This window comes from Aptenodytes patagonicus, chromosome 2, assembly GCF_965638725.1.
Source record: "Aptenodytes patagonicus chromosome 2, bAptPat1.pri.cur, whole genome shotgun sequence".
Lineage (NCBI taxonomy): Eukaryota > Metazoa > Chordata > Aves > Sphenisciformes > Spheniscidae > Aptenodytes > Aptenodytes patagonicus.
Window position 1 is genome coordinate 43488991 of NC_134950.1, and position 25002 is coordinate 43513992.

The window sequence follows — 25002 nt, forward strand, 5'->3', positions numbered from 1 at the left end:
CTGCCGCGGGGCCCAGCGCCCAGCCCGGGCGGGGGTGCCGCCTCCCCTTCGCCGGTGGGCGGCAGCCCTTGCGCTGAGGGGGGGTGCGCCCGCCTGGCGGTGCCTGCCCGGCCCGCCGAGGCCGTCCTTTTCCTGTGTGTGAACGGGGCCTTGTCTGAGCCGACGGTTTGTCGGTTCGTTGAGGCTGGGCACGGTGGCCGCGGGGCTGAGCGTGGGGAGTGCGGGCCGGGGCCTGATGGCCGCGTCCCTGACGCCTGGGGAGCGTTGAGTCTTTCGGGGGTGGGGTTTACAGGCTGTGGCCCAGCGCTCGCAGGTGGATGAGAGTAATGCCCGACAGAGGCGGTTAGTGTGGTTTCACTTGCATGTTTCTTAGTATAACCCGAATGTCAGTTGTTTTTTGAAGGTTCCTTCATACTCCCAGACTTCTTTAGAGGACCTTATTTTCTTCAGAAGTGCTTGTTCATGTACAAGCTACCCCGATCTCTGTTTTGCTCCCTCTGCATTTTTGCCTGTTCTGTGAGAAAATGATGGACTTTTTTTTTTTTCTTTCTTACAAGTTCCTTTGCACAGAACAATGGATGATGAGGGGAAAAACTATGTTTCTGCAGAAGTATCTGATACATTGGAATCAGTTTCTTTTCTGAACGTAGCGGGTAAACCTTCACCTATGGAGTCAACAGTACTGCCTAATACAGAGGAGCAGGAGGTGTGGACTGTTTTTGTAATAGGTCTTCTGATTATACTTTTTTTTTAAGTTTTAATTCTGGCAAATACTTCTTTGGTAAGACCTGCTGTATTCCTCTGCCCCCAAGATGCGTTTGATTCTTCTGCTTACTTCTCGTTGTTCACAAATAGATCATAGCCAGTAGCAAATGCAGATGGTCAATGCTACGTGATGTGTTGTGCTAAGCTTTTGAGAAGGAAGTAAAGGACTTCAGTAATTGCACTTCGAATGTAATGCGACTGTACCATTCTTTTTAGTAAGCTAAAAAAAAGGCTATAGATCCTTGTTGAAAGCTTGTGAGGTGCTTGGAAATAAAAAAACTATAATGCTGTGCTGCAGTACACTTTTGAAGATAGTATAGCCATCTCTGCTTTTTTAGAATGGTAGGTTTCCTGATTGACTTCCCTCAGGTGACTTAAATGTGTATGATTAGTGGAGTGCTGGTCATGGGAGGGCTGTGGAGACCTCTGGTAAATCCATCTGCTGAATGAACAAGTTGCCAAAGTAGGGTCTTTGAAGCTCTGTGAGAAAGGAAGGAATGCTGGGATCCCTCTAAAAATCTCCCTGCTATTTCTGCTTCACCTAGATGGGGAGACCTTTGTATAATGGTACGGGATGGAAAAGCCCACCTGAGCAACTGAGAACTGTTTCATGGCAGTTACTGTGAGGAAGATGAGGGGCTAGTGCCTGGATGGTGGTAATGAAGTGGTCTCTTGAGGCTAAGAATGTGTCAATCTATTAACTGAACATGCTCCGTACAAAATGGAAGTGCAGTACTGCAGAGCAGCTGTTAGAAAATACAGCTTGAATTCAATACAGAGGGAGACCAGAAGGTGGAAGCAGTGCAGTTTACACCTCCAATAGTGTGCTCTTTTAAAATCAAAATCTTGGCTTTGTCATAAAAGAACACTAAGGGGCGGGGGCAACAAAAAAGGGTTTACTTAAGGACTTTAGGAGGTAAAGAAGCAAATGAAAGCTTAGCTTCACAAGGAAGGAGAAAGTGAGGCAGTAAGATAAAATAGGAAATACTGCATCAGAGATGTATGCTGATATGATTTGGGGGTGTTCCGTTTAGAAAGTGGCCATTATAACTGTGTATTTTTTTTTTTGATGAATAGGCATATCAACCTCTGAAAGTCTTCTTGAGAGTGAAGCCCTTTTCTATAGCAGAGTTTGAAAGCCATGAATCTCAGGTTAGTTGGAGAATTAAGAAACAAGTTTTTCTTCTCCCCCAAAGAACACCTAGTGTTGTAAGCCAGGACTGTCTTTTATAAAAGCCATGTACTGCTTCCAAATAGAATTAGTGGACACCTGGATAAATGTGATTTATTTTTTTTTTTTCCTCACAATTTTTACTAATTTGCATGGTACGGACATGCACACCTGTAGCTCTGCAAAATTCCACTGGGTACATTATTTAGAAGTTGGTGTCACTCTTGACTCTATACAGTGCTCAGAAATGAAAGAGTTTCATGGAAGAGATTATGCAATTCTAGGAGTAATTCGGGTATCTGACCCTTGAGTTTCTTTAGAATGCCTGAATAGTCTGCTACCTCGTCCTGGTGACTTGCCGCTAATCCTGTCAAATTTTTCTATAAGCTCTACAGTTTATACTGTCAGATTCAGATGCTTCAGTGTTTTACACACACATACGTGTGCACATGCAAACACACAGAGATACTCCCCCCCCATCCATTGTGAATACTGATGCAAAGAATTCATTTAGCTGTTCTTGGAGGACAAAATCTCCGCAGCGTATCTGTCAGCCCTCATGTTTGCAGGGTCTTACAGGCTCTCTGATGGACCTCTTGTTCCTGACCTGTTTGGAGAAGGATTTAATATTAGTTCTGATTTGCTTCTTGTGATTTGCTTTTTAAAAATGTATTCTTGCATTTAATCTGCCAGAGTTGGAACCTTTGAATTTTTTTCACTTGGATTTCCCCGCTGCCCCTCCCGCCCTCCCCCCCCCCCCCCCAACTTCCATTCACCTTTCCTTAGGCAGTTCTTGTTGACTAGTATGCACTGCCACAGTGCTTCCAGTTTGGTATTCAGCAATCTGAGCTGGCTGTAAGGGTAAATTAATTTACAAAATCAAATTGTTTTACGAGTTGTTTCTCTCATTCCTCTTTGGAATGGGAAATTTCTGACTACCTGACTGTTAGTGAAACTACTTGTTCCTAAAAGGAGGGAGGGAGGGGAAAAAAGTAAGTGTTGAAGTTTGTACTAGATTTTCTTAAAGTCCTTCGTGTAGTTCATGATGAAATTGGTGATCTTCCGCCATATTAGCTGTATAACCTGTTTTGCATGGTGTGAAGGCTTTTTCCTCAGCCTCCAAAAGCTATGAATGCTTGAAAGATCTTCAACATCTTCAATGTTTTCTACTCTCTTAACTATCACCTGAATCTGTGAGGAAGATGCTTGTTAACAAATAAAAAAACAAACAAAAAAACCTAAACCAAAACAAAAAAAAACCCAACCAAAAAACCCCTTCCTGTCTCTATAATCAATGAGAGATTAACTTAATTTTTAGGTCCTTTTTTCTTCCCTGCTATGCATAATTTTCAGGAAATCATCTTTGTTCCAAATATGTAACAAGAAAAGAAAAAAGTAGAACCTAAACCCTATTTCTTATAGCTGTAGACTGATGCTTTAAACAGAGACAGTCAACAGGTTAACTGATCTGTTGTTGCTTATAGAGATAATGATTTATGCAAGTAAAGCTTAAGAGCTCTGGATGAAATTCTGTACTCTTGATACAACTGCCAGTGATTCTCTGGAGTCACCCAGGGGAGAGCAGGAAGTTGTTTTCTTTGGAGATAAACGATGTGTGTAGTGTCGGAAACGGTCCAACTCCTGCTAACTTACCTGTGGGGTTAGCTGGGGGAGACAACGAGAGTGGCATGTTACCAGCTGGATTCCAGCTCTGCAGATCTGACTACTTCAAGGCCTCTACTCGGGAGCGTCTATGAGGCCGGTGGCAGCTGATGCCACATGCTTCAGATGTTGAGATTCTTCTGTAGCTCTCTAGGATTTAGTACATCTGACCTGCGTTCCTGTTCCTGGCAATGTGGGAGGAACATTAAAGAGTATATGGGTTTAGAGCCTGGCACAGTGAGCAAGTGATTGGTCTAAATTCAGTATCCAGCTTCTTAGAGCTTCTATACCAGTTGATAAACAGACTTGTTAATTGAGAGTCCTAGGAAGAGCGGTACTTCCTATGTACATGCTACACATGGCTTATTGGTCTTACCAGCTCTGGGCAGCCTCTGAACATAAAGTCAGATTTAGTTACAATCAATCCCTGCGGCTGATGCCTCAAGACACTGTTAAGCTATACTGGTAGTTCAGTTTGTATTTTTGGTAGTCTGTCTGGTGTAAAAGAATTTTTCCTGGGATACTGCATTCTACATTTACCAAGTTAGTGAATGCTAGGTAATTGCATCTTGCCTTTACTTAATTGAGAAATAGCAATCAAGTTACTTGAAACTAATTCAGTTTTCTTCATTACTGATAACGCCATCTATCAGTTGAAGGATAATGCTTCAAAATTATTCTACTTTGTTTATGCTGGTCATACCTTGTTTCACACTGAAAGTGACTGAAGTGCAAAACCAGTAGATTTTTATATAGCTTTGTTTTCATAGCTAGGATTGTGCAAGCCACGATCACAAAATACCAGGGTTTAGAAAGTGTTTCCAAAAAAAAGTTGCTGGAAGGAATCCTAGAAAAATTGTATACCTCTTAGAAAACTCAAGGCAATTATCTGAACTTTGTCTACACTCTGGCTTTCATGTGAAGTGGGTATCTCTGTAGTTTTTACATGCCTCAAGAGAGATTATATGTGAATTTTGCAACTCTTTGTAGCTCTGGTAAATAGATGAAAACACTAGGGTTTCTGTTGGGTTTTTTGGGGTTTGTGTTTTTTTTTCAGATAGCTTTCTTCCTAACTAATTTTGTGTGGTGTTTTGGTTTACCTTGTCTTATTTTTTTAAGGGTTGTGTAACTATTGAAGATCCCCAGACAGTAATTCTTAATGTACCCAAAGAGTCTTCTGCAATGAAAAACAGCGAAAGAGGGATTGGTCATTCTGTGCACAGGTTCACCTTTTCTCAGGTAGGCAAACTTTTTTCTAATTTTTAGTTACAGTTTGTTTTTTCCCACTGTAATGATAAAAATTGAATTTTCTACTATATCATGCAATGTGATTTTTTTTCTTCTTTGAATTACATGTGGTGGTACTTGCCTTAAAAAAAAGACTGCTTATTATTTACTGTTAGGCTGTCAGGAAAGCTGTATTACAATGGAGGTGCCTATTAGATGAGACAAGGAAGCTTCTTTGGTAGCTCTGTTGTTTTCTTTGATTAGATTCCACAGAAGCTTCTTGTAGGCACAAGTTTACAGTGGTTCTGCTGTTCCTGCAGATGCCCTCATCTGGGAAGTGTTACAGGAATTCACCTATTTAAAGGGACTTACTTTTGAAAGAATAGCAGCCTAACTGCTTAAACCTTCTATACTGGAAGTCAGTTTCTTAACTGTTAACTTCTGCCAGAACTTCTGTTCTTACAGTGTCAAAACATAAACAGCTCCAGGCATTGAGTCATTTAGACCATTGTAATGCTGATCTTCTCATCAATTGTGGGTGACTGGTACAGAGTGAGGAGCAAGTTGTGTATCACTAGCAGAGCTCTTGAAAGTATCCACTAGATAGTATGTGCTTAGTAGTATTCTGAGTAGTTTATTTTAGGAGTAGGAAATAACCAAAAATAAGCGCAAGCCTGAGTGCCTCTCAGAATTAAGCAGGCATCCTATGAGAACCCAACAGAAAATGTTGAATCAGAAGGGGTTCAGGCAAGACAGAAAACTAAGCTGGTATCTCCTACTTGGCTTGTTCTGAAAAACTAGTCACTATTAATTGATGCTTAATATTTTGATATAATAAACTTCTTTGTGCCATTTATCACTCCCCTTTTTTTTTTCCTTTCTCTTCCCCCCCATCTCCTTCTCCAAGGTCTTTGGACCAGAAACTACTCAGAGCGAATTTTTTGAAGGCTCAATGAAAGAGGTCGTAAGAGCGTATGTTAATGGAGTGAATGGACTGGTGTTTACTTATGGGGTTACAAATGCAGGCAAGACATTCACTATCCAAGGTATAAAATGTTTGCCAAAAAGCATATATAACAACCAAGTCAAAATCCAATGAGAAGTTTGTATGAATGTCTACGTTTAATCTTTTGTTATTTTTAAGGGACTTCAAAAGATTTTGGTATTTTACCTCGCTCACTTGATGTGATTTTTCACCACATAAGGGGAAGACATTACCTGAAGATGAACTTCAAACCATATTTGAGCAACGATGTTAAGAAACTAGAAGATGTACAAGTTAAGCAAGAAGAAGCCATAAAAACTGCTATTCTTGCATCGCTGAAAGAGGTCAGTGACCAAATACTTCCTTGTTACTGAATGAAGCTTCTTAAAAACTTCCTGTCTAACAGACTATCTTTAAAATCCCTGTTTCACTATTGATTCTTAAGATTTATCTAAATCTACTGTATGGATACTTGGTGAACCTTGGAATAAGGCAACTGGCTGTTTTTGGAGCTCAGGGTAAACTGGAAGAACTTTCTGCAGCAGGCAGCACACAGTTCAAACCAAAAAACATTGCAAAGCCTGGATTTCGGTAGAGGAGCAGTTCTGACACTGTGGTCACACTAGCCCTTGAAAAGTCTCTGAGAGCTGACCTATCTAAAACCTGCTTCTTAAGTGAATCTTCTCTTGGGTCAGGTTCCCAGGCTGGATCTCTGGGCAGTTGCTCAAATTCCAGTACTAGCTCAGGAAAGTTGATGGCAGGGGCAGCGAAGAATGCAGAATAGTCCCTTTTGGTGGAAGACAAGTCTTAAGGCAGATTAAAAAGTTGGTAAACCCGTGATTTATGTAACTTCATAAAGAAACTTTTCTGATACAGCAAGTGAAGTGAGATGCCACAAAATGAATTTCCTAAAAGGATTCCAGCCTGCTTTAGAGGATTGTATGTATCTTTAACTCTGGTCTCTGAAGATTGTAGGTAGAATAGAGGAATCTTTACTGTGGCAGCCTCCTGTTTTCATTATCTAGTCATTTCTGTTTCCAGTGTAAGAAATGGGTCTCACCAGAAAATGGGCACCCTTGTGTGTGACTGTTCTATACTAAGCCCAGTTGCAAATTGTCACAAGATGTCTGGCTTTTCCCTCATGTTCAGAACATTTTTAACCTGAACTGTGAGCCTACTGCATTTGGGGATTATCATTCAAAGCAACTCTGAATGAATTCTGGGAAGTATGGAAGTAATGATTGACTGGGTTTTCTTTTTTTCTGTGGTCTTTAATACCAATGTTGTTAAAGTACTCCAGTTAGCTCTGAAAGAATATCCTTCTATGAATCAAATTCATATGTGAAGTTCCACTCTAAATTCTATTGCTTAATTTAAACTCTGCAAACTGAACTTTTAGTCTGAGTCCAGTTAACTTTTGAGGAAAGACCTCAGATGAAAAATCTAAAAGATGCTGAAGATTACATATTTATTTTGACAGTGTCTTAAAAGCTCACTCGCACTGTGTGTGTGTGCGCAGGGGGTGAGGGTCTTAAAGAAAAATTGAGATGGTCAGGAGGATAGTAGGTAAATACTTTTAAAAACCTTTATGGAACCTACAAGCTTGCAAGAAGGAACAAGCAGGAACTCAAGGTCTAGAACAGGAGGTCAAATATCTTATTTTGAAGATAACTCTATACTTTACAAATACTCCTTTCTGTTAAATCACAGTCTGACTTTATTATAGTTACTGAATGTTGCAGTAGGTGATTTAGATGCTGATGCACTACAGTGAAAAGCAAGCAAGACTCCACCATCAGGAAGGAAATGTAAAAATGCATCTAGAAAATAATACATGACAAGACCTTGCTTATGTGTTACAATGCTTCCATAGTGATAGCTCAGCTATCCCCAGTACCCAAGCTGTGCTTCTTGATAGCTTGTGAATAGCATCACTGTTTGGATGTTCACTCAAGCTTGTAATCTGAGAGCAGATACGGTTGGTGGGCTTGGTTTTGGTTTACATGGATTTCTGTAGGCCCTTTTCCCAGGCTCAGTTTACATATGCAGAAAGAGCCTGCTGTTCCTTTCATTCTCTCAGTTTAAACTGCTCTGAGTTACTGCAATACCCTTGTATTTAATGTTCTGCTGTTTATGTTCTCTGTACAGTACTGCTGCAAAAGCTCTTGCTTGGCATGGTTCTCACCCTCTCTTTCCTTCCCATTACTTGTTCTATTCACTGGATTAAATATTGGTTTTTACTGGATTAAAAGCTGCTTTACTTGCATTCCTATTTCCACCTGCCCTCATATTTGCTATTAAATGTCAGCTTCTGTCGCTGGCAAACAATGTCAGTTCCTGTTCCCACTTGTTTTCAGGCTGTCATCTTCATGTTCTTTTCTTTTCTGTATTTGGTCTTATGATTTGAAGAACAGTATAGCAACATAGCTAATTCATTTCCACAAAACTGAGTACCTTTACAAAAACTTACCACGTGCACAAGTACTGTGGTACTGGGTTTTTTACATTCCATTACATTTTTGACATGCATAGATGTGCCATGGGTGTCAGTCCCTTACCCTGCTTTGGAATTCTGCTTTGTACTTCACAAACAGAATGAATAGAATCCATGCTTGTGGTTATACTTGTAACTACTCAAGCAACATAAACATATAGACAGTGCAGTCTTTGCAAAATGGTCATTTATAAAATAAATGACAACAAAATCATATGCTATTTATCTTTAAAATGGAAGATTTGAAAGTATGGCATCATACTTTCCTGTTTGTAAAAAAAATTCCATTTTGGATATACCAAGTGAGTAACAGGCATCAGTAGACAATCCATAACAAACTTAGCACTGCATTCTAATAGCTAGAACATTAAGGTTTACTTCTTTGAAAGAAGGTTCAAGAGGTTCCCCTCTTTTACTGTAGGCTGACCCTCTATCAGGATTGGGTTTTGGGAAATCAGGGTGAATGTCCTAATGAAAATTTATATCAGTGTATAAAATATGGGGAGAGAGGGAGGTAGTACGTGGAGATGTTGGAATCTCTAAATAGTGGGAGCTGCTACCTCATTACACTAGTTTTCCTAGCAGTAATTTGAAGCCTATGCTTTGACAAGTCTTAGCAGGTTTTTAAATAATTTTGTTGATGTAAAGAAATTCAGCAAATATGTGTACTTAAAGAAACTGTGTTATCTATACAGGATTTTGAATGGCCTTTTAATTCAGTCTGAATTAAACCAATGTAGACTGTTGGTTTATCAGATCTTTAAGTCCTTTATGAAGCTATCATTTCACTCTGTCTGAGGGCTTAAAGTAAGTTTTGACTCAAACTCTCACAGACCTGGCAGAAGCCTGCAATTTGCAAAAGTGATTGGCAACAAGCAAGCAAACTAGGGATCTCTGCTGCTTTAGTCTCTCTGTTGCCTACCACCTTGCCACCTGCCCCTGAAAGAAACTTACTTCTCCAGTTCTTTTGGTTGACTGAAATACTGTTCAGATTTGTCCAGTACTTCATAAAGGCATTCTGGGCTGTCACAGTCTGACAGAGGGTCTTGGTTCTCCCAGAACTGTAAAGTAAGTCTACTATGTTAGCAGCAGTTGGCCTCCAAAACAGGTTGCTGGGAGTAGCAGAGAGCAATAATTCTTGTGAGGGAAAGAGCATTTATTGATTTTAGTTCAGTATTGTTAAAAACATTTCATTTGCAGCCAGAGTAAGGGGGGCTTAACACTTAATGCTACTGCAATATTTAAATCTTAAATACTGGAATTACTGTCACTTTTTACTTCTGCTATTCTCATAGTCTGTTCAGGTGGATGTAACGGTCTCTTATTTTCTCAAGGAGACAGAAAGCATCTCGAATACTATTACAAATATATGCGATGCGGAGTCAGCTTCTTCCAACTGTACTTCAAAAAGTCTTCCTTCTGACTCACTAGGTAAAATAAAGTGGAAAAATTTCGTGGGGAAAAAAAGAATAGAAATTTAGGAATATAAGTGGGTAATTATTTGTGGATTAAAAAAAATCTCTGTACTATATTACGAAGTAAATTTATTTTAACCAAATTTTAATGGCTCAACTCAGGAGAAAGTAACAGTAAAAATATTTTAATAGCTTTGCTCCTTTTGGGGAAAGAGGGAGGCTTAGTTCTGCAAAGCTAATGTATAAGCTGCTGGAAGCTTGTGGTAGAGGGGGGCAATAGCTTAGAACTTGGGCATATTCTGGTTATAGGGGACTGCTGAGAAGTTTGAATGTTCTTGGGTAAACTCAGTTATACAGTACTGTGTATCTCATTGCACAACACAAATATATACAAGCCTCTTCCTTTTAGAAGGTTCTATATACTGCAGTTAAAACTTATCAATGAGTTGTTTGGTCATTGAACTCTTTCTCTGTTTTGGGTTAGCAGAGAACAACTTTGTTCCACTTGACATATATAGGACTAATACACACCAAAGAACACAAGCGTCTGTGTGGATTTCCTTTTGTGAAATTTATAATGAATACGTGTATGACCTATTAAATGTATTATCTACATCAAAAACTCAGAAGCGCAGAGTCTTAAGAATTTGTGAGGATCAAGGAGGAAATTCTTATATTAAAGGTAATAATACTGTTTTATGACCTTGGCAGTTTCACAGAATTTCTTTGATCAGAAGTGTATGTAAAAGGTCTCTTTTCACAGACTTAAAGTGGATTAACATTCAGAGCACTGAAGAAGCCTGCAAAATACTAAAAATAGGAAACAAGAACCGAAGCTTTGCTTGTACTAGAATGAATGAGCAATCAAGTAGGAGGTTTGTTCCTCTGATTATAAGCATACTCTGTCTCTTTTCTTTTAAGGGGAGGGAGGAGGGGAAGGGAGGAGAAGACTTTAGAATGTGTTTGAAATGAGCCACTCTTCAATAATAGCTTAAGACTTTCCTTGACTATTTTGGTTTTATTGTGAAATTCTTTCTGGAAGAAAGCTAGGAGAGGCCCTATGACTTTAATAGTAGCTGGACTTGGGTTGCTGTTCATGGCTTTGGACAACCAAAAAGATCAAATCACATTCATTATTGAGTGCCAACAGGGATATACATCTTAGCAAATACTCATGGTGCTGAGTGGGAATGGCTGTGTGAGGATGTTGAAGGAAAAGCTGGCTAATTCTTCATCACCGGCAGTATAATTCTTGGAAACCCAGAGGCTGTCAGTAGGGTATGTAGGAAGGAGCGAGTCATGCCATACCTTTCAGTGCTGCTAGATTATCTAGATGCTTTTGGCTTGTTGTGTTCTAGCTGAGCTTACTTGGTATCTTAAGAATTAAGCCCCTAGCTCTTACCCAGCTCTAGGAGACGGATCAGGGAGAATCTGGTTTGATGGAGTGGGAGGAAATAAATAGAGAAGGTTGTAGACTTTCTGTTGAAAATCCCTTCTTGCTTGATTTTAATGCCATCTTACTAATTTGTCCTTTAAGTGTGGAAGGGCCATGTTGTATATTTAGCTAATATAATCGTAGTGTTACTAAGCCTGCCTTTTCTCTAAAAAGCAAGAGTTATATGCTGTTCTGTATTAGCTAAAGACAGCTGCCATTAAATTTCATGCTGTGATTCCACCTGAATTTCACTCAAGCCTAAAATAGTGCAGAAAAGAACTGTGGCTTTCTGGCAGAGTTTTGTGCCTAGAATGTCCTCTTTTTGTTCCAGAGAATATGCTGACTTCCACCTAGCTTGTTTCTACATTGTGGTTTTTGTTTGGTTTTGTGTTTGTTGGGGTTTTTTGTTTCTTTTTTTTTTTTTTTTTTTAGAAACTTCATTCTTAAATTGTGGGTTGGTGCTGAGGAGTGAAGCATTGCTTTAAAGCTATGCGAGGAAGTTTGTCTTCTGTGCTTCCTGATTTACTGGATAAACTGGGGACAGGGCACTCCTGGTTCTGGGATTTTTCTCTTTGGTTTCAGACAGCATATGTCCACTGACTTTGTAGCTTGATGTCTAAAACACAATAACTGGATTTTCAAGTGTTACAAATTCAACCTTTCTAGAAAACAGAGTAATTTCAAAACTGAAAAGATAACTGTATGTTGAAGTAGGCAATATTACAGGACTGTCAAACCTTAACATTCCCCTCCCCCACCACCTATTTATTTCTAAGAAGTTAATTCTTCAGATTTACTGAGTTCAGATACTGTCTAAAGTTTGTATACAGTGAGTACCTGAGTACTCATCTTCTGATCAATAGACTTAAGTCAACTGGCTTGTTCATTCTCCAAGACAGCTTGTAGGCTTCATGTGATATTTTTCCCTCTCCTGTATTGAAAGAAATGGAAAGTCACAAAATGCAACTTTTATTGCTGCTTTTTGCTACTGAATGAATGCATTGTGGAGGTAACTAATGTAAATTAGTGAATGAATTCTTGTTCTTTCTTCAGCACTGCACTTTCTGTAGCATACAAATTTTACTTTGCTTCAGTGACTGCTTAATTTTTATAATTGTGGTTATTAAAAAGGACTTCTTTCCATTCCAGTCACAGTATATTTTCAATCAGGCTACTAAGGCTAACTGATGAGCATCAGCCGTGTGTTCTTGGAGTTTCCGAGTAAGTGAATGCTTCAGCTGATTACCAGAATGCAAATATTTTAGAACAGTTGACAAGGTGTAAGCATGCTAAACTGGTGAACTTTCTTTTAATAAACAAATCCTCCGAGAGCTGAGAAGGAAATCAGAACTCCACTGGCTGCATAAAACTGACTGGAAACCTGATAGGGACTGGCATAGAAGTGTTTCCTTGTCTCTTATTCTGTTAAGGTTTGGCTGAAGAAACCTGTTAAAACTCTGTCAGTAGTACATAAATTGAGGGAAATATATGTATATTGTCTTACATAATGGGGAGGCGGGGTCAGAGTAGTACTAGGTAATACCACACTAAATATTCCTGTAAGCAGAATTCAAATGGCTGGCTGATAGAAGCCAGTCTCTAAAGTTGGAGTGCAGCAGTTAGTGCTGAAGACCCAAGGTGCGAGCTATGCCAGTGTATCTTTCTACTTTGGGACCAGACTAGAGTTTATGGGTTGAATGTTTGTGGCACCACATTTGATGTGCTCCTGGAACACAAATTCAAGTCTATCATCCAAAAAGAATGCAGGTGACATGCTCTGGGACTGCTCCATGGTATAATCTATAGTAGGAGGGGGTCATCAGGTGATTTGCTTAAAAACTGTTCTCCTGATCTAAAATGCTAATGTAGGTGCACCCAGTGAGAGCAGTGTTAAGTCCTTACACCTCTCTGTTCTTTTGTGATTTGGAGGAAGTGGCCTAATCTTTTGGCTTCAAGCCATTTAGATAGCTTTTTCGTGTTTTTTTTTTTTCCCCCGATTAATTGTCCATTTAGCTTGATATGGAAAAATGAGGACAGTCCTGTAACTGTTTTTAGTTCAGTCCTAGCTCCTACTGATTTCTCTCTTGTTTCTGCTGAGCAGAGATGGTAATAATTATACCTCACTGAGATAACACCTTTTAATGTCAGATGTTACAGTGATAAATACTCTAAGGAAAGATAACTTGAGGAAATGGCTGCGTCTGTGTTCCTTGCTGTTCCCTGTCTTGGTGTATTCCCCTGGCAAAGCTTGCAGCAGCTGTTAGATGAATGACAGAGTTTGTATGTTGCTTAACGAAGAAAAAAACTCTTCATCTTGTACTGAAAAGGATAAGGATCATAAGATCATAGCCTTTCACACAGTTGAAATATGTGCCTTATTAATATGTGCAGTATTAATATGTACTGATTTCAGCTGTGTGAAAGGCTATGATTTTACAAAGGTGTTATTTTATGTAAATAAATGTATGTATAAGTAAGTAATAGTTGGATTACATAAATTATCTAGCTTCCAGAGCTTCCTGTATTTCAAGAGCTTCCTTAATATAAAGTAAAAGTGATGAAATTCCTTGATTATCCAGGATAACTGTCTCTGATTGTAACTTGTTGTACTGTGAGGGACACTTCAGTGGCCTGAGTTTAGTAGCACATAATTGCTATAGCCAAAGAGCTCTAAGGTGATCTGGGAAGGACTTCTGGCCTCTTATTTGCAGTAGTGAACAAATGGTTCTGTGTCCAAAAGAGGCAGACTGCAGTGTATTGAAGCATACTACTATCCTGCAATCCTCTCGGTGCTGGAACTGGTGAAGGTGACAGTCAAAGTGCTTCTGTAGTATAGCCCCGCTATGCAAAACTGTTTCAGAAATTCCTCTTACCTTGTCTGGAAGTACTCACGTTAGGATTACTACAAAATTTGGGTTCCTAAACTGAATTCTTTATGTAAGAATGCCTACAAAGTTTTAAATGAACGCTACAAGCAGACTACTTTGAATGTGCTGAATAGACTGTCTTAGGAGCAGCAATCTTGTTCAAATGTCTTTAAATACAATGGGAAGATAGATAGGTTAGTGCTGTTACCCTAAATACCTTGCGTAGTGCCTTCTGGACAAAACATCAACATTAAAGTGCAACTTATTCTGTGATCTAGGTAGGCTGAAATGACTCATTCATTTACACTTTAGTTGCATAAAGAAATAAAAAGACATGTAGTTCTATTTTCATACTGCTTAGAAACAAGTTTATATGTGTGTTCTGGATAATTCTTTCATCCAGGTTGTCTTTCTGTGACTTGGCTGGATCAGAGAGGTGTAATAAAACACAAGCCTTTGGAGACAGACTAAAAGAAGCAGGAAATATTAATAATTCTCTTCATATCCTTGGAAAATGCATTGCAGCACTGAAGCAAAATCAAAATCCAAAGTAAGTGACAAGTTGTAAACAGCACGCTGAGTTTTGGGTTGAAAACCTAAGCATCCCTTTATGTTTCTGCGAGGGGTTCGTGTGATCAGAGGAAAATGGAAATCTACAAAATCTTGTAAGCCTTCTTTACTACAGATGTCACTGGAATACCTGAAACGAACATTCTTTCTCTAAAACTGTTCGTGGAGAGTAAAAAAGGGCAATTAGCAGCAAACTACCAAGCTTTTTTTAGTGTCTGCGTATGAGCAATACACTTTGTGTACAGAGCTCCTGTTTTGTCCTCTTCCCTTCCACCTCCAAATTATACATGTAGATTCATCAGACAGCCGACAGATGTCCTGTACCTAGCTTTTGGCTTGTTACAGTATCTGCTTTGTAACACTAGGGAACTGTGATGCAGACACTATACTAATTTTACTTTTAAATACTTCAATTTGTTGGAGATCTTATGAGAGCCAGGAAAGACCTTGCTCTTTGATGTGGAATAGCTTAGGCTTAAATATGAGCATCCTGCTGGATCTGTTTCCTGAAAGAGAAACACAATTAAGCTAAGCTGCAGTATCACACAATTTTACAAGTTTTGTTTCACAATTTTGTTATTCTTTTCTCCACGAGGATGAAGCCAAGCTATATTCCATTCAGAGAGAGCAAATTGACTCGTCTGTTTCAGCCATTCTTTTGTGGAAAAGGCAAAGCTTGTATGATTGTAAACATTAATCAGCATGCTTCCACATATGATGAAACACTACATGTAATGAAATTTTCAGCTATAGCCAAACAGGTAAGAGTGCATCTACTTTCTCTGCTATTCTGCATTCTTTGTTGCTATTGGTTTGTGAAATGATCAGGTTGTATGAACTTGCGTGTGATTAGGACTTTTGATGCATCGTACTCTTCTGCATGTGGCTTCCCTCTAAAAGGCTTACAGTAGTGTTGCCCATCCTCAAAGCTATTTGTGGTAAGAAGTTAAGATTGCTGCAGCTATCTGTGGCTTGTTCAGTTCTACACCACAGACATTCTGTGTGTAAAAAAAAAAAAAAAAAAAAAAAGTCAGGGCACTTTCAGATATGACGGGTTATACCATATATCTAAGCAAATGCAAGATTTCGATTCAAGCTTTTGATGAATTGTTTAACCTGTGTGCAGTTAAGCATCTGTTGCACAAGATGACAATTATTTAAAACTTCTTGGACAACTAGTGGTGATAGTAACAGAAGTAGCCTCTTTTTTTTTGTAATCTGAACGAGATCTCTTGTGCCTGCATTGCTGCTATTTGGCTAAGTGCAAGTAATTAATAACAAACAAAAAGGGAAGACTTTTCTGTAAGTTAACGCTTGAAGGTAGTGTGCTGCTTTCCTTTGAAGGCAAAAACGCCTCTGCTAAATCTACATGCTTTCATGCTTTCTGCTAGCTGTGCTTGTCAGCCTCCCATTAAATTCAGTACTTGGGGTTGATATTTGGTTTTAAGTTCAGTCAGCTTCCCTGGAAGCTGCTTCTTGCAGGAAGTGGGATGGTAGGCTGTACTGTGTTTCATGGCAGAAATAAAGTCCATATCTAGTCTGGAACCATGGATTAGTTCTGACATGTTCCGAGACTGTAATGGCATATTTAATATGATCTCAGAGAGAAAGATTTTCCTAATTCTGTTTGGCTGCAACTTTCATCATAAGATAAGAGCATGCACTGAGGAGACAAGCTTCTCTGATATGTTGTCCTATGACATACATACTTAAAATCCTTACGTAACTAGCATGAATTGCTGAATCCTGGTCACAGTATTTCAGGAAGGAGCAAATGTTTTAGGGATTTGCTGCTTTCTATTAACTTTCCAGGAAACTACACCAAAACCTTATATTTTAAGGGGGGAGAAAACACCTTTCTAGACAAGCATACTAAGTTTGTTAGTAGATAATCTTTCCCATTTTCATTTTGTTAGAGTACCGAAGTCTTATATTCGTATTGATAGATGGTTTTGTCTGCTAAGACATGTAAAATTTTGTTAATGTTCTTGTAATCATTAAATAGAGTGTAAATACAACAATGCATTCATGCCACTTCTTCCTAGTATTCTGATACCTGCAATATTGACAGCATTGATAAATCAGTGTGTTCAACTCTGGATTTTCCAGGTAGTCCAGACAATCCTACCCAAAAGTTTTGGTTATTTTCCACCCAAGCTAGTTGGAGGCAACAGCAAACCTATCATGCACTTTGACGCTAACACATCTGTAGATGACTTTGCTGACAGTACTGATACCTCCGCAGAAGAGGAAGTGGACATCACCATTCTGAGTCATGAGGTAGATACACATCTACTCAAAATGGTACCCAAGAAAGACATTGCTATTGGTTCTAATGTTAGAATCTTTTACCATAAGAGATGTGCTGGAAGCTGTATCAAATGAGAACTGTAAGCTTCTGCTCAGTGTCAGGCAGACCTAAACTTAAAGTGGTCTAGTTCTGAGGGAACAAGTGTAGTTGTGGAAGGCTGCCTGCGGCTTTCTAGTTAGGTCAAGTGCTAAATTTGGAATTCAACTGATTGCTCAACGAGAAGAGTAAGGAAGCAGTATGTGTGTTTAAACCAGCATTATTTAGTCATTTGTGCTCTTCTGGGAACAGCAGACAGAAGTTAAGATGCAGCATTTTAAAAATAAAGCTGTACAATCTAATAGCAATAAACTGTAAAAAATCAAGTAGGCTTTATGCTAAATGGTTGTACAAATTAATATTGAAATGCCAAAACGGTAGTAAACGATTGATAGCAGAAACCATCAAGATGGAGAAAGGTTGTCTTTGCAGTAGAAATTCATGTTTGAAAATACTTAACCCTTGGTGCAGCCCCCCTGAAAATATAGCCTTGTAGAAATGCCCTGTGTGGATAGCTGTCTGTATCAATATTTCATTTGACATGCATGTCAATATGTGTTCTAGCTTGTTTTCTGAACTGAAATATGTTAAATTTAGGATCTCTTGAAAACTACAGAGAACCTAAAGGAGAAGCTAGTGGCAGAAAGGCAAAGTAAACTCCTTCTGGAGGTGAAGATACGTAGAGAGATGGCAGAAGCAATGTTCCGACAGCTGTTGGAAACAGAGGAAGCCTGGAGGCAAGTCATATTGCAGTCTTCTTCAAGACGGAAAGGATTCCACATATATAAATGCATACATTATACATATACACATATGTATGTGTATACATATATATGTATATGCAAGATGTATACTCATGTTATTTAGAGAAGTTAGGGCTGGACAGTTTCAAAGCTTCTGATGAAAAGGGAAGAAGAAACATTAAAATAAACTTGTATAGATCAGCCTCTTCCGTGTACAATGAAAAAGTAATGCTGCTTTCTGTTGAACTTTTCTCTGTTTAATTTGTAATTACTGGAGATTGTCCTGACTCCATATTAGTATTTAGCAGATGTGGAAGACTGCTACAGGTATCCCACTGAGGCTTGTGATTGTTCCAAAACTTGCACTTGCTCGTGTTAATTATGCATGCATGTGCTTAAGGTAGTTTGAATTGTATCTCTTTCAGCTCTCCTTCTGGATTCTTGCTCCTGGATGACTTATGAACCTTTGTCAGCTTACTATCTTATAAATTACTGTGGCTGCCTGCACTGATGTTACTAATTTGGGAATTTTTTTCAAGTGTGTCCAGATTGCTCAAGCTGTATTCGCTTCCTCTTAAGTCTTCTCTTCTTGAAATCAGTTTCCTGCTATTTGAATTGCTAACAGAGACTAACCCCAAGTTAAGGTGCCAGTTGGACACACTATGGTTTAACACCTGCACGGATTTTAACTTTGGGTATGGGTAACTTTGACCAAACACATGAAACAGCAGTGATGCTTTTTCTCTTTTGAGGTGATGTTCTGGGTCACTGCTGGGGCATTTTTTTTAAATTGTGACAAGAGTAATGTGTAATGTATTGAAATAATAAGGCAAAGTGAATTTGGCATATATCTTTAACAGGGAAAAAAACCCAACAACCATCCAACAATGTGAAAGACACCCCCCAGAAATATGCTTCAAATATCAGGTCTAATTGGGTGTAGTAGTATCTATCACTACGTGTTGGTGGATTTTTTTTTTTAATAAGACTTTTGTTTGACAGATCTTAAGTATGTGTTCTTCTATAGCACTATTCTTGGTATATGCCAAGTAGAAGTTATGCCTTGGTGCGAGTCTGTAGGATCATTCAGAATAAAAAGGAGGAAAGTACTTCTTGGTCTCTTAACTTCACAATTTATGATTAATTAATAACTTTGATATTGCCAGTTGAACACATGTAGTCAAATTGTAATAGGTGGAATGCTAATATATTAAATAAAACTAATATGTTCTCCTCAGCAACCGCTTGGAGGATATGAAAGACAGTTATGAAGAAAAACTGGAGAGCAAATTTGAAATGTATAAAGAGGCCATCAAGAAACATGCATATGTGTGTGCAATGGAACAAATTGAAGACCATTATGTTCCCATAGAAGAATTTCTAGCTGAACAAGAGAAAGTTGAGGTATGACTTGACTGCTGTCAAAAAATGTGTGCTAGCCTTTTAACTGTAAATTTTGCTTTTCCTTAACAGGATCATTTAGGAATCCTAAATGTAACACTGAACAGTCAAAATAACTAGCAGTTCAGCCTAGCTGTTCTGGTGTCCAATGCTAACCGTAAGGATAGAGATGTCTCATGTCTAACACTACCTGTAGCGTATACCTAAACTTCCTGATCTTTGAGGGCACAGTTCAATCAAATCCAAGTCATCTTTATCTCTGTAGTACAACGATTGGAATGCTTAGAGGGATGGTGAAGACAGCAGTCTGGCTTTGTAGAGATCCTTGAGATTGTAGGGTATAGAGTAAAAAGCTAGTCTGAAAGGGCTGGTGGGGAATTTAGTACAGGGTAGCTATTTTAATTATAATGGATCTCTGCTCTGAAAGTCTAGAGGGAGGATTGTGGGATAAGAAACTGTGATGAGAAATCAAATTTTATGCAGGAGAGAACTTAATCTCCTGAATGTACTTATACCTAGAACTATTCAGACTTGGCGTCAGTAAGTTGCTATTCCTTTTGTAACTGAGCCACGTTAGCCATGTGCAACTCTATCAGTCTTTACCTCTAGCCTTTGCATAGGTAGCTAAGTGCATCCAGGCAACAGATGAGACCTGTAGGTCTCAGTCTTTTCAGAAGGTCTGTAGTGGAAGAATAGAACAACTGTGGTGTACACCAAAGGTGCTTTCTCACTGCACTCTTCTGTCCAGGAACTGATAAGACATCTCACTCCACTGGTAGGCAGGTGCCTTTCAAGACATGAGGGAACTGGGTTTCTGTTGTAGATTGTGATATGTAAACCTTTCTGCTTTTACAGCTCTCCATTCAGGTGCTGACAAGCAACACTATTGTGTAACATGCTCTGTTTTTCCAGCTCCTTCACACTTGTCTTTTTTTCCCCCACTTAGATTCTGTTTTTATCTTCACTTAAGCCCTAGCTATACATCATGTTGGGGTGGAGGAAAAGGGTTTTAATAGTGCTCTCTGTATTTATAGCTACCTCTTATGCTGGCCACAAGGCTGCATAAGGGAAGATTCAAAGAACAAGATGGTCTTAATAGCAAGTGAGATAAGAAACTGATGAAATTCCTAAGATGTACAATTCTTAATTGACAAAGGAGAGCACAACATGAAATCTGAGCAGGCAGCTTCAGAGAACCAGAATTAGATGAATAACTCTTCTTGATGGTGACGCTTGTTTGATTTCTCACTCTGAAATACCACCCTAGCAATCTGACAGGTACTGAAAAAGAGATTGAGATTAAAACTTAGTTCTATGAAATATGTTCTTCCTTATTTAGCAAGCTAACTGGCAACAGTGTTTAACACAGATGCACTAAAGTTACCTTTCTGCCGTATGGTTACTTTTAATACAGTTTGGAAATCTTCAGACTGGAAGAGTTGACTCCTGTGTAAAATAACTTCTTCCTAGACGGTCTCGTGATCTGAGTGTTACTCCTTACTGTGATTTCTCAACTATAGTCATCACAACTTCCACCTGCAATGATTTTAAAACTGCATATACATGTGCAGTATAATTGAAGGACGTGCGGTACTGCATCAGGTTAAGCAGAAATTTAGACAAATTCTACCATGTGCCCTTCTTTTTTCAGGATAGAGAGAGTAAAATACTGCAATTGGAAAGGCAACTTGATGAACAGTCAGGGAGGCTGTTGGCTCTGGGAAGTGAGAATTCAGATATACTGACTACTGAAAATAACATGGAACTAGGTAGGAATCTAATCTGGAGATTCAAAGTTCAATTTACTTTTGGTATTGTGTGTAAACAAGCGAACTTTTCTTTTGCCTATAGATCGTATGAACAAGATGATGAGGAGAGCCAATGAAGGATTGCAGAAGCAATGCAAAGAGAAAGAAGAGGTAGCTCTTGCTTAGTCTTTAACAAATCTGGGGATAACAGTCCTAAACTCTGGCACGGTTCAGTGCTTAAAGATCTGCACTGTAGACAAAAGCATGAAGATTCCTGCAAATTGGCATCAAGTTTACAAAAAAGCCTTTGCCCAGTTGTGGATGACTTTTGCCAGAAATTGGCTGTGTTCTGGCTTTACTCCAGTTTGTAAAGGCATCTGCTACTATAAAGAGTCACATGGTGAACATGATGTGAGTTGGAAGTAGGGGGAAATATATAGCCTTGTATTGGAATTTGTTGTAAACACTGCTGCCATGGCCTCAGTGCTTTCCTTCCTGAAATGCTGCCTGCTCATGCACAGGGGAACAGATACAGAATTTGGTAACAGTTTAGATCTAGAGCCAAAACAGTGCCTTAAACCAGTCCTTTCTGTAAGTGCTGAACTCCACTATCCCCTTAAACTTAAGTAAAGGATGTCTCTGTTCTTCAAACAAACAAGATCCCCATGTTCTGAATAGCATATAGAGGTGGAAATTATGAGCTTCAGGCTGTGTTATGGAAAACAAGTATTAATTATTCTTTGGTATGCATTTTTAGTCTATACCTTGAATGAACTTCTTGTAAGGCTACAGTTAGTTTCGCATGTTTAAAGAGGATGGGGAGGAGGGGAGAAACAAGCCTTGCTCCTTTCACTAATAACAAGTAGGAGTAGGGGTTGGAGAAATAGTTCCAGGTGGTTCTAATAAACCATGTGAATGGAAAGTGAACTTAAATCCCTTTCTATTGAGAAAGAGTACTTCAGAAATAACTTTTTCCTTACCAAGTTTAATGTCTCGTGTTATGGCCCTGGCATTTGTTTTCCACTCCTCTTCTTGAGAGCTCTACATAACTTTCCATTTTCTATGTCAATTTTGAATTTTGATGCTAGAAAGAAAGTTTGGCTTTTTTGCTTGATATGGGGATACAGTATTGATTATCTTGTGTGGCTAGAAAGTGTTAGAATGATGGGACTGCTGCCTGGCAATAACAGAAGTGAGAGCAGTTTAAAGCAGTTGGTTCTATCAGTGCCCTTCTGCTGCTTTGCCTCACGTATCTGTGCATGTATGATGAGTAATTCACTATTTTTTTTTCTTCCCTCCCATTCAGCCATTAAACATGGGCAAAGGGGATTTTTTTGGCAATCTAATTTACTTCTGCAAGGTTGGAGGGAAAATATCTAATGATATAACATTAATTTTGCTGGTTCAGAGTTTCTTTTCCCTCTCAGGACTTGGTCTGTCAATATTCCCATCAGAAAGGTGAGGTCTTGTGTTGTAACTGTGCTCCCATTCATTATATGAATAGTGTTAATGAGACGAGAGCATTCTTTTAACTACCCTTACTGAAAAGGAGCAGACTGTTCCAGAAGTAGCTTAGTCTGTGCTGCAGTTCTTTGATTGACAGGTCTGTGTAAAGCTAGTAGCTTCAGCACAATAGCCCTTGAATGCTCCAGCTGTATTTTATCACCAGAAATGATGGGTTGGGACACAAAAGGTTGAGAGAAACAGGCTTTGTCTTCATTGCTTTGATCTTGCAGTTTGCACTGTTCAGTATTAATCAGAAATGCTTATGGTGTCTGTATGAGTTCTAGTCATAAACAAAGTCCATGTAAAACATGCTGTCTTGAACTTCAGTGCGTATGGGCTTTATTTTCAGCTTATAAAATCTCTGAAGTTTAAAATACAGAAATTAAATGAAACCCTGCTAGAAGCTAATGAAGGCTATAGAAAAATGGCAGAAGAGAACAGTCAACTGAAGCATACAATCATGCTCAAGGTTTGTCAACAATTTAAAAGCAACTTTAATATGGCTTGTATCTATAGTTGTACTGGATATTTCTGCATCTTTGTACATGTAAAAACATAGTTCAGTCTTATTAATTTCTTTTGATGTTACCATAATGTTTTTAATTAAGTTGGTTTTTTTGCTTTCTTTTTTTCTGTCCCTAACTTCCTGAATTACGAGCTCAGAGCCCTTGTGTTTCACTTTGTATCTTGTAAGACAAGACTCATTTTTCAGTTTAAATGATAGACTTGGTCAATAGGGTAACTTTGTGCTGACAACTCTTGCTAATCTAAAGATGCCACAAAGTATTGTCAAGCAAAGAAAATACTACTCAGAACTCTAGTCATGAAGTGTTTTGCGGAGGGCAAGCAAGTTTTCACTTCACAAATGTTGGTGCAACAAGACCTAAGGATCTATGGCTTTAAAGCTATACTGGCACTCCTGCAGAGGTGGCCACGCTGGGTAAGAGAGATGGGCAGGTAAACTACTTAATACTGAAATAGAAGAATCTTTCCTTCAAAAGCAGGGACTTCATAAAGTTGACAGCATCTGACCTCAGACATCAACTAGATTCCTAAATAAAAAAATGCAAATTTTGAACTCTTGACACTTTGCATCTATGCCTCATTTGTAATCTGCAAATGAAGCAAGGCAGATAGACTGCTTAGTGATGTTTTTCTTTGAACATTAAATTACCTTCCTCATGCTTTTTAGTCTAAGTCTGAGACTGAAAATTATTCATCTTGAACTTTTGGTTCTGAATTGTTTCTAAGACATAGGAAGGTGACTTTTTTGTTAACCACAAGGATTAGAGAGCATCTTTAAGACCATATTCTGCCCACTCAAAGGATTTATTCAGTCCTGGTTAGTAGACTTACGACTATGATAAGAGTTTTGATTTGACCAGTTTTGCTTTCAGTAATTGCAGCTTAAGACAGGAAAGCTGCCTTATTTGGTTCCTAGAACAGCAATTCTTTGCATAGTGTGGCTAAGGATTTTAGCTTCAGCTTCTTCAGGCAGACTTAGTTTCTAACTCGATCTGATGATGACCCTGTAGTTTGCTGTTCTCTAAATTACATAGCAGTAATTCAGAAGAAATGGGTACTGAATAGCTGTTTGGCATAGTAATAACAGGGGTGTTTACAGGTATAGTAAAATAATGTGAAACAGAAAATTAACTACATGAAAAAGACTTTGGAGTGTTCACATACCTCACACAGCCTTATCCTCATAGGATCGAGAAATGAATAGTCTTCAGAACTGGGCTAAACGTGTTCTTGAGCTTGAAGAAACAGTGTCTTCCCTGCAAAAAGAACTTGACGAACGGAAAAAGCATTTCTCTGCAGAGGAGCCAAAACAACAAAAACCCAGGAGAGGTTTGTTGGCTAACCTGAAATCCACAGTAGCAACCACTGCTAGTACACCTCTTGGTAAAGGCTGGGGGAAGTATGAAGATGCTTCATCCTCTTCGAGAAAACAAGTACTGTTGGCTCATAAAGCAAAAGAATAATATTTGATTAATCAAAGTGTGCAATTACTGGGCTTCTTTATCAATCTTAAACTGTTGGTAGCTTTTTCTCACTCTAGATACCATCTTCACTGTCATGTTAACTAACAGAAAAATGTTTAATACAGAACTTTTAAAATTGAATCAGGGTTGAATTTAGAGCTATGTAAGTATAGACCTAAACTTGTGCTTTTACTGTTGATATAGGGATGTGATTGTATAAAATCTTAATTCTTGAGTAACTGCTATCATGGTCTTCTGTATTGATAAATGTGTGATTCCTGCAAAGTGGGGTGTTCTTCATCTGCTGCCCTTGTTACCTTTTAAAATTAAGTATTTCATTTTCATTGTTGATTCCTAGAAATTAGATGGCTTGTAAGCTTAATCTCAACTAGTTAAAATAGCTTGGTTCTTCAGTTAATGTTCTGGCTTTGATCTGGAAAGTGCCATCTTGAGACCGAACTGAGCAAATTGCTAAACATAAGGCCTCATAAGAGGAAACAAAATGAGGTTCTGTCTGGCTCCTTGCTATTTTTCAGCTAACTTGGCTTTGTAAAGGAACTTGTTTTAGTATCATTTGAATTTCCACTAAGAATATGCATTAAAATTTGAAAACTCTAATAAAATTTTTCCATTGCTAAATTAAGCTCTGACTGTTTATTTTATAAAGGTGAAAAAAAT

General features: G+C 38.6%; 1 protein-coding gene across 1 annotated transcript; it reads left to right on the forward strand.

The window, feature by feature from the left end:
* Positions 1-574: 574 nt before the first annotated feature.
* Positions 575-24452, forward strand: LOC143157384 (kinesin-like protein KIF20A). The gene is made up of 18 exons (XM_076332212.1): positions 575-706; positions 1843-1917; positions 4718-4837; positions 5733-5871; positions 5970-6154; positions 9639-9735; positions 10204-10401; positions 10483-10594; positions 12304-12375; positions 14425-14571; positions 15187-15352; positions 16701-16871; positions 17536-17675; positions 18920-19085; positions 20734-20851; positions 20934-21001; positions 22686-22805; positions 24049-24452. Exons 1-18 carry the CDS (start codon positions 575-577, stop codon positions 24322-24324), a joined length of 2502 nt encoding a protein of 833 aa, XP_076188327.1. The 3' UTR covers positions 24325-24452.
* The last annotated feature ends 550 nt before the right edge of the window (positions 24453-25002 follow it).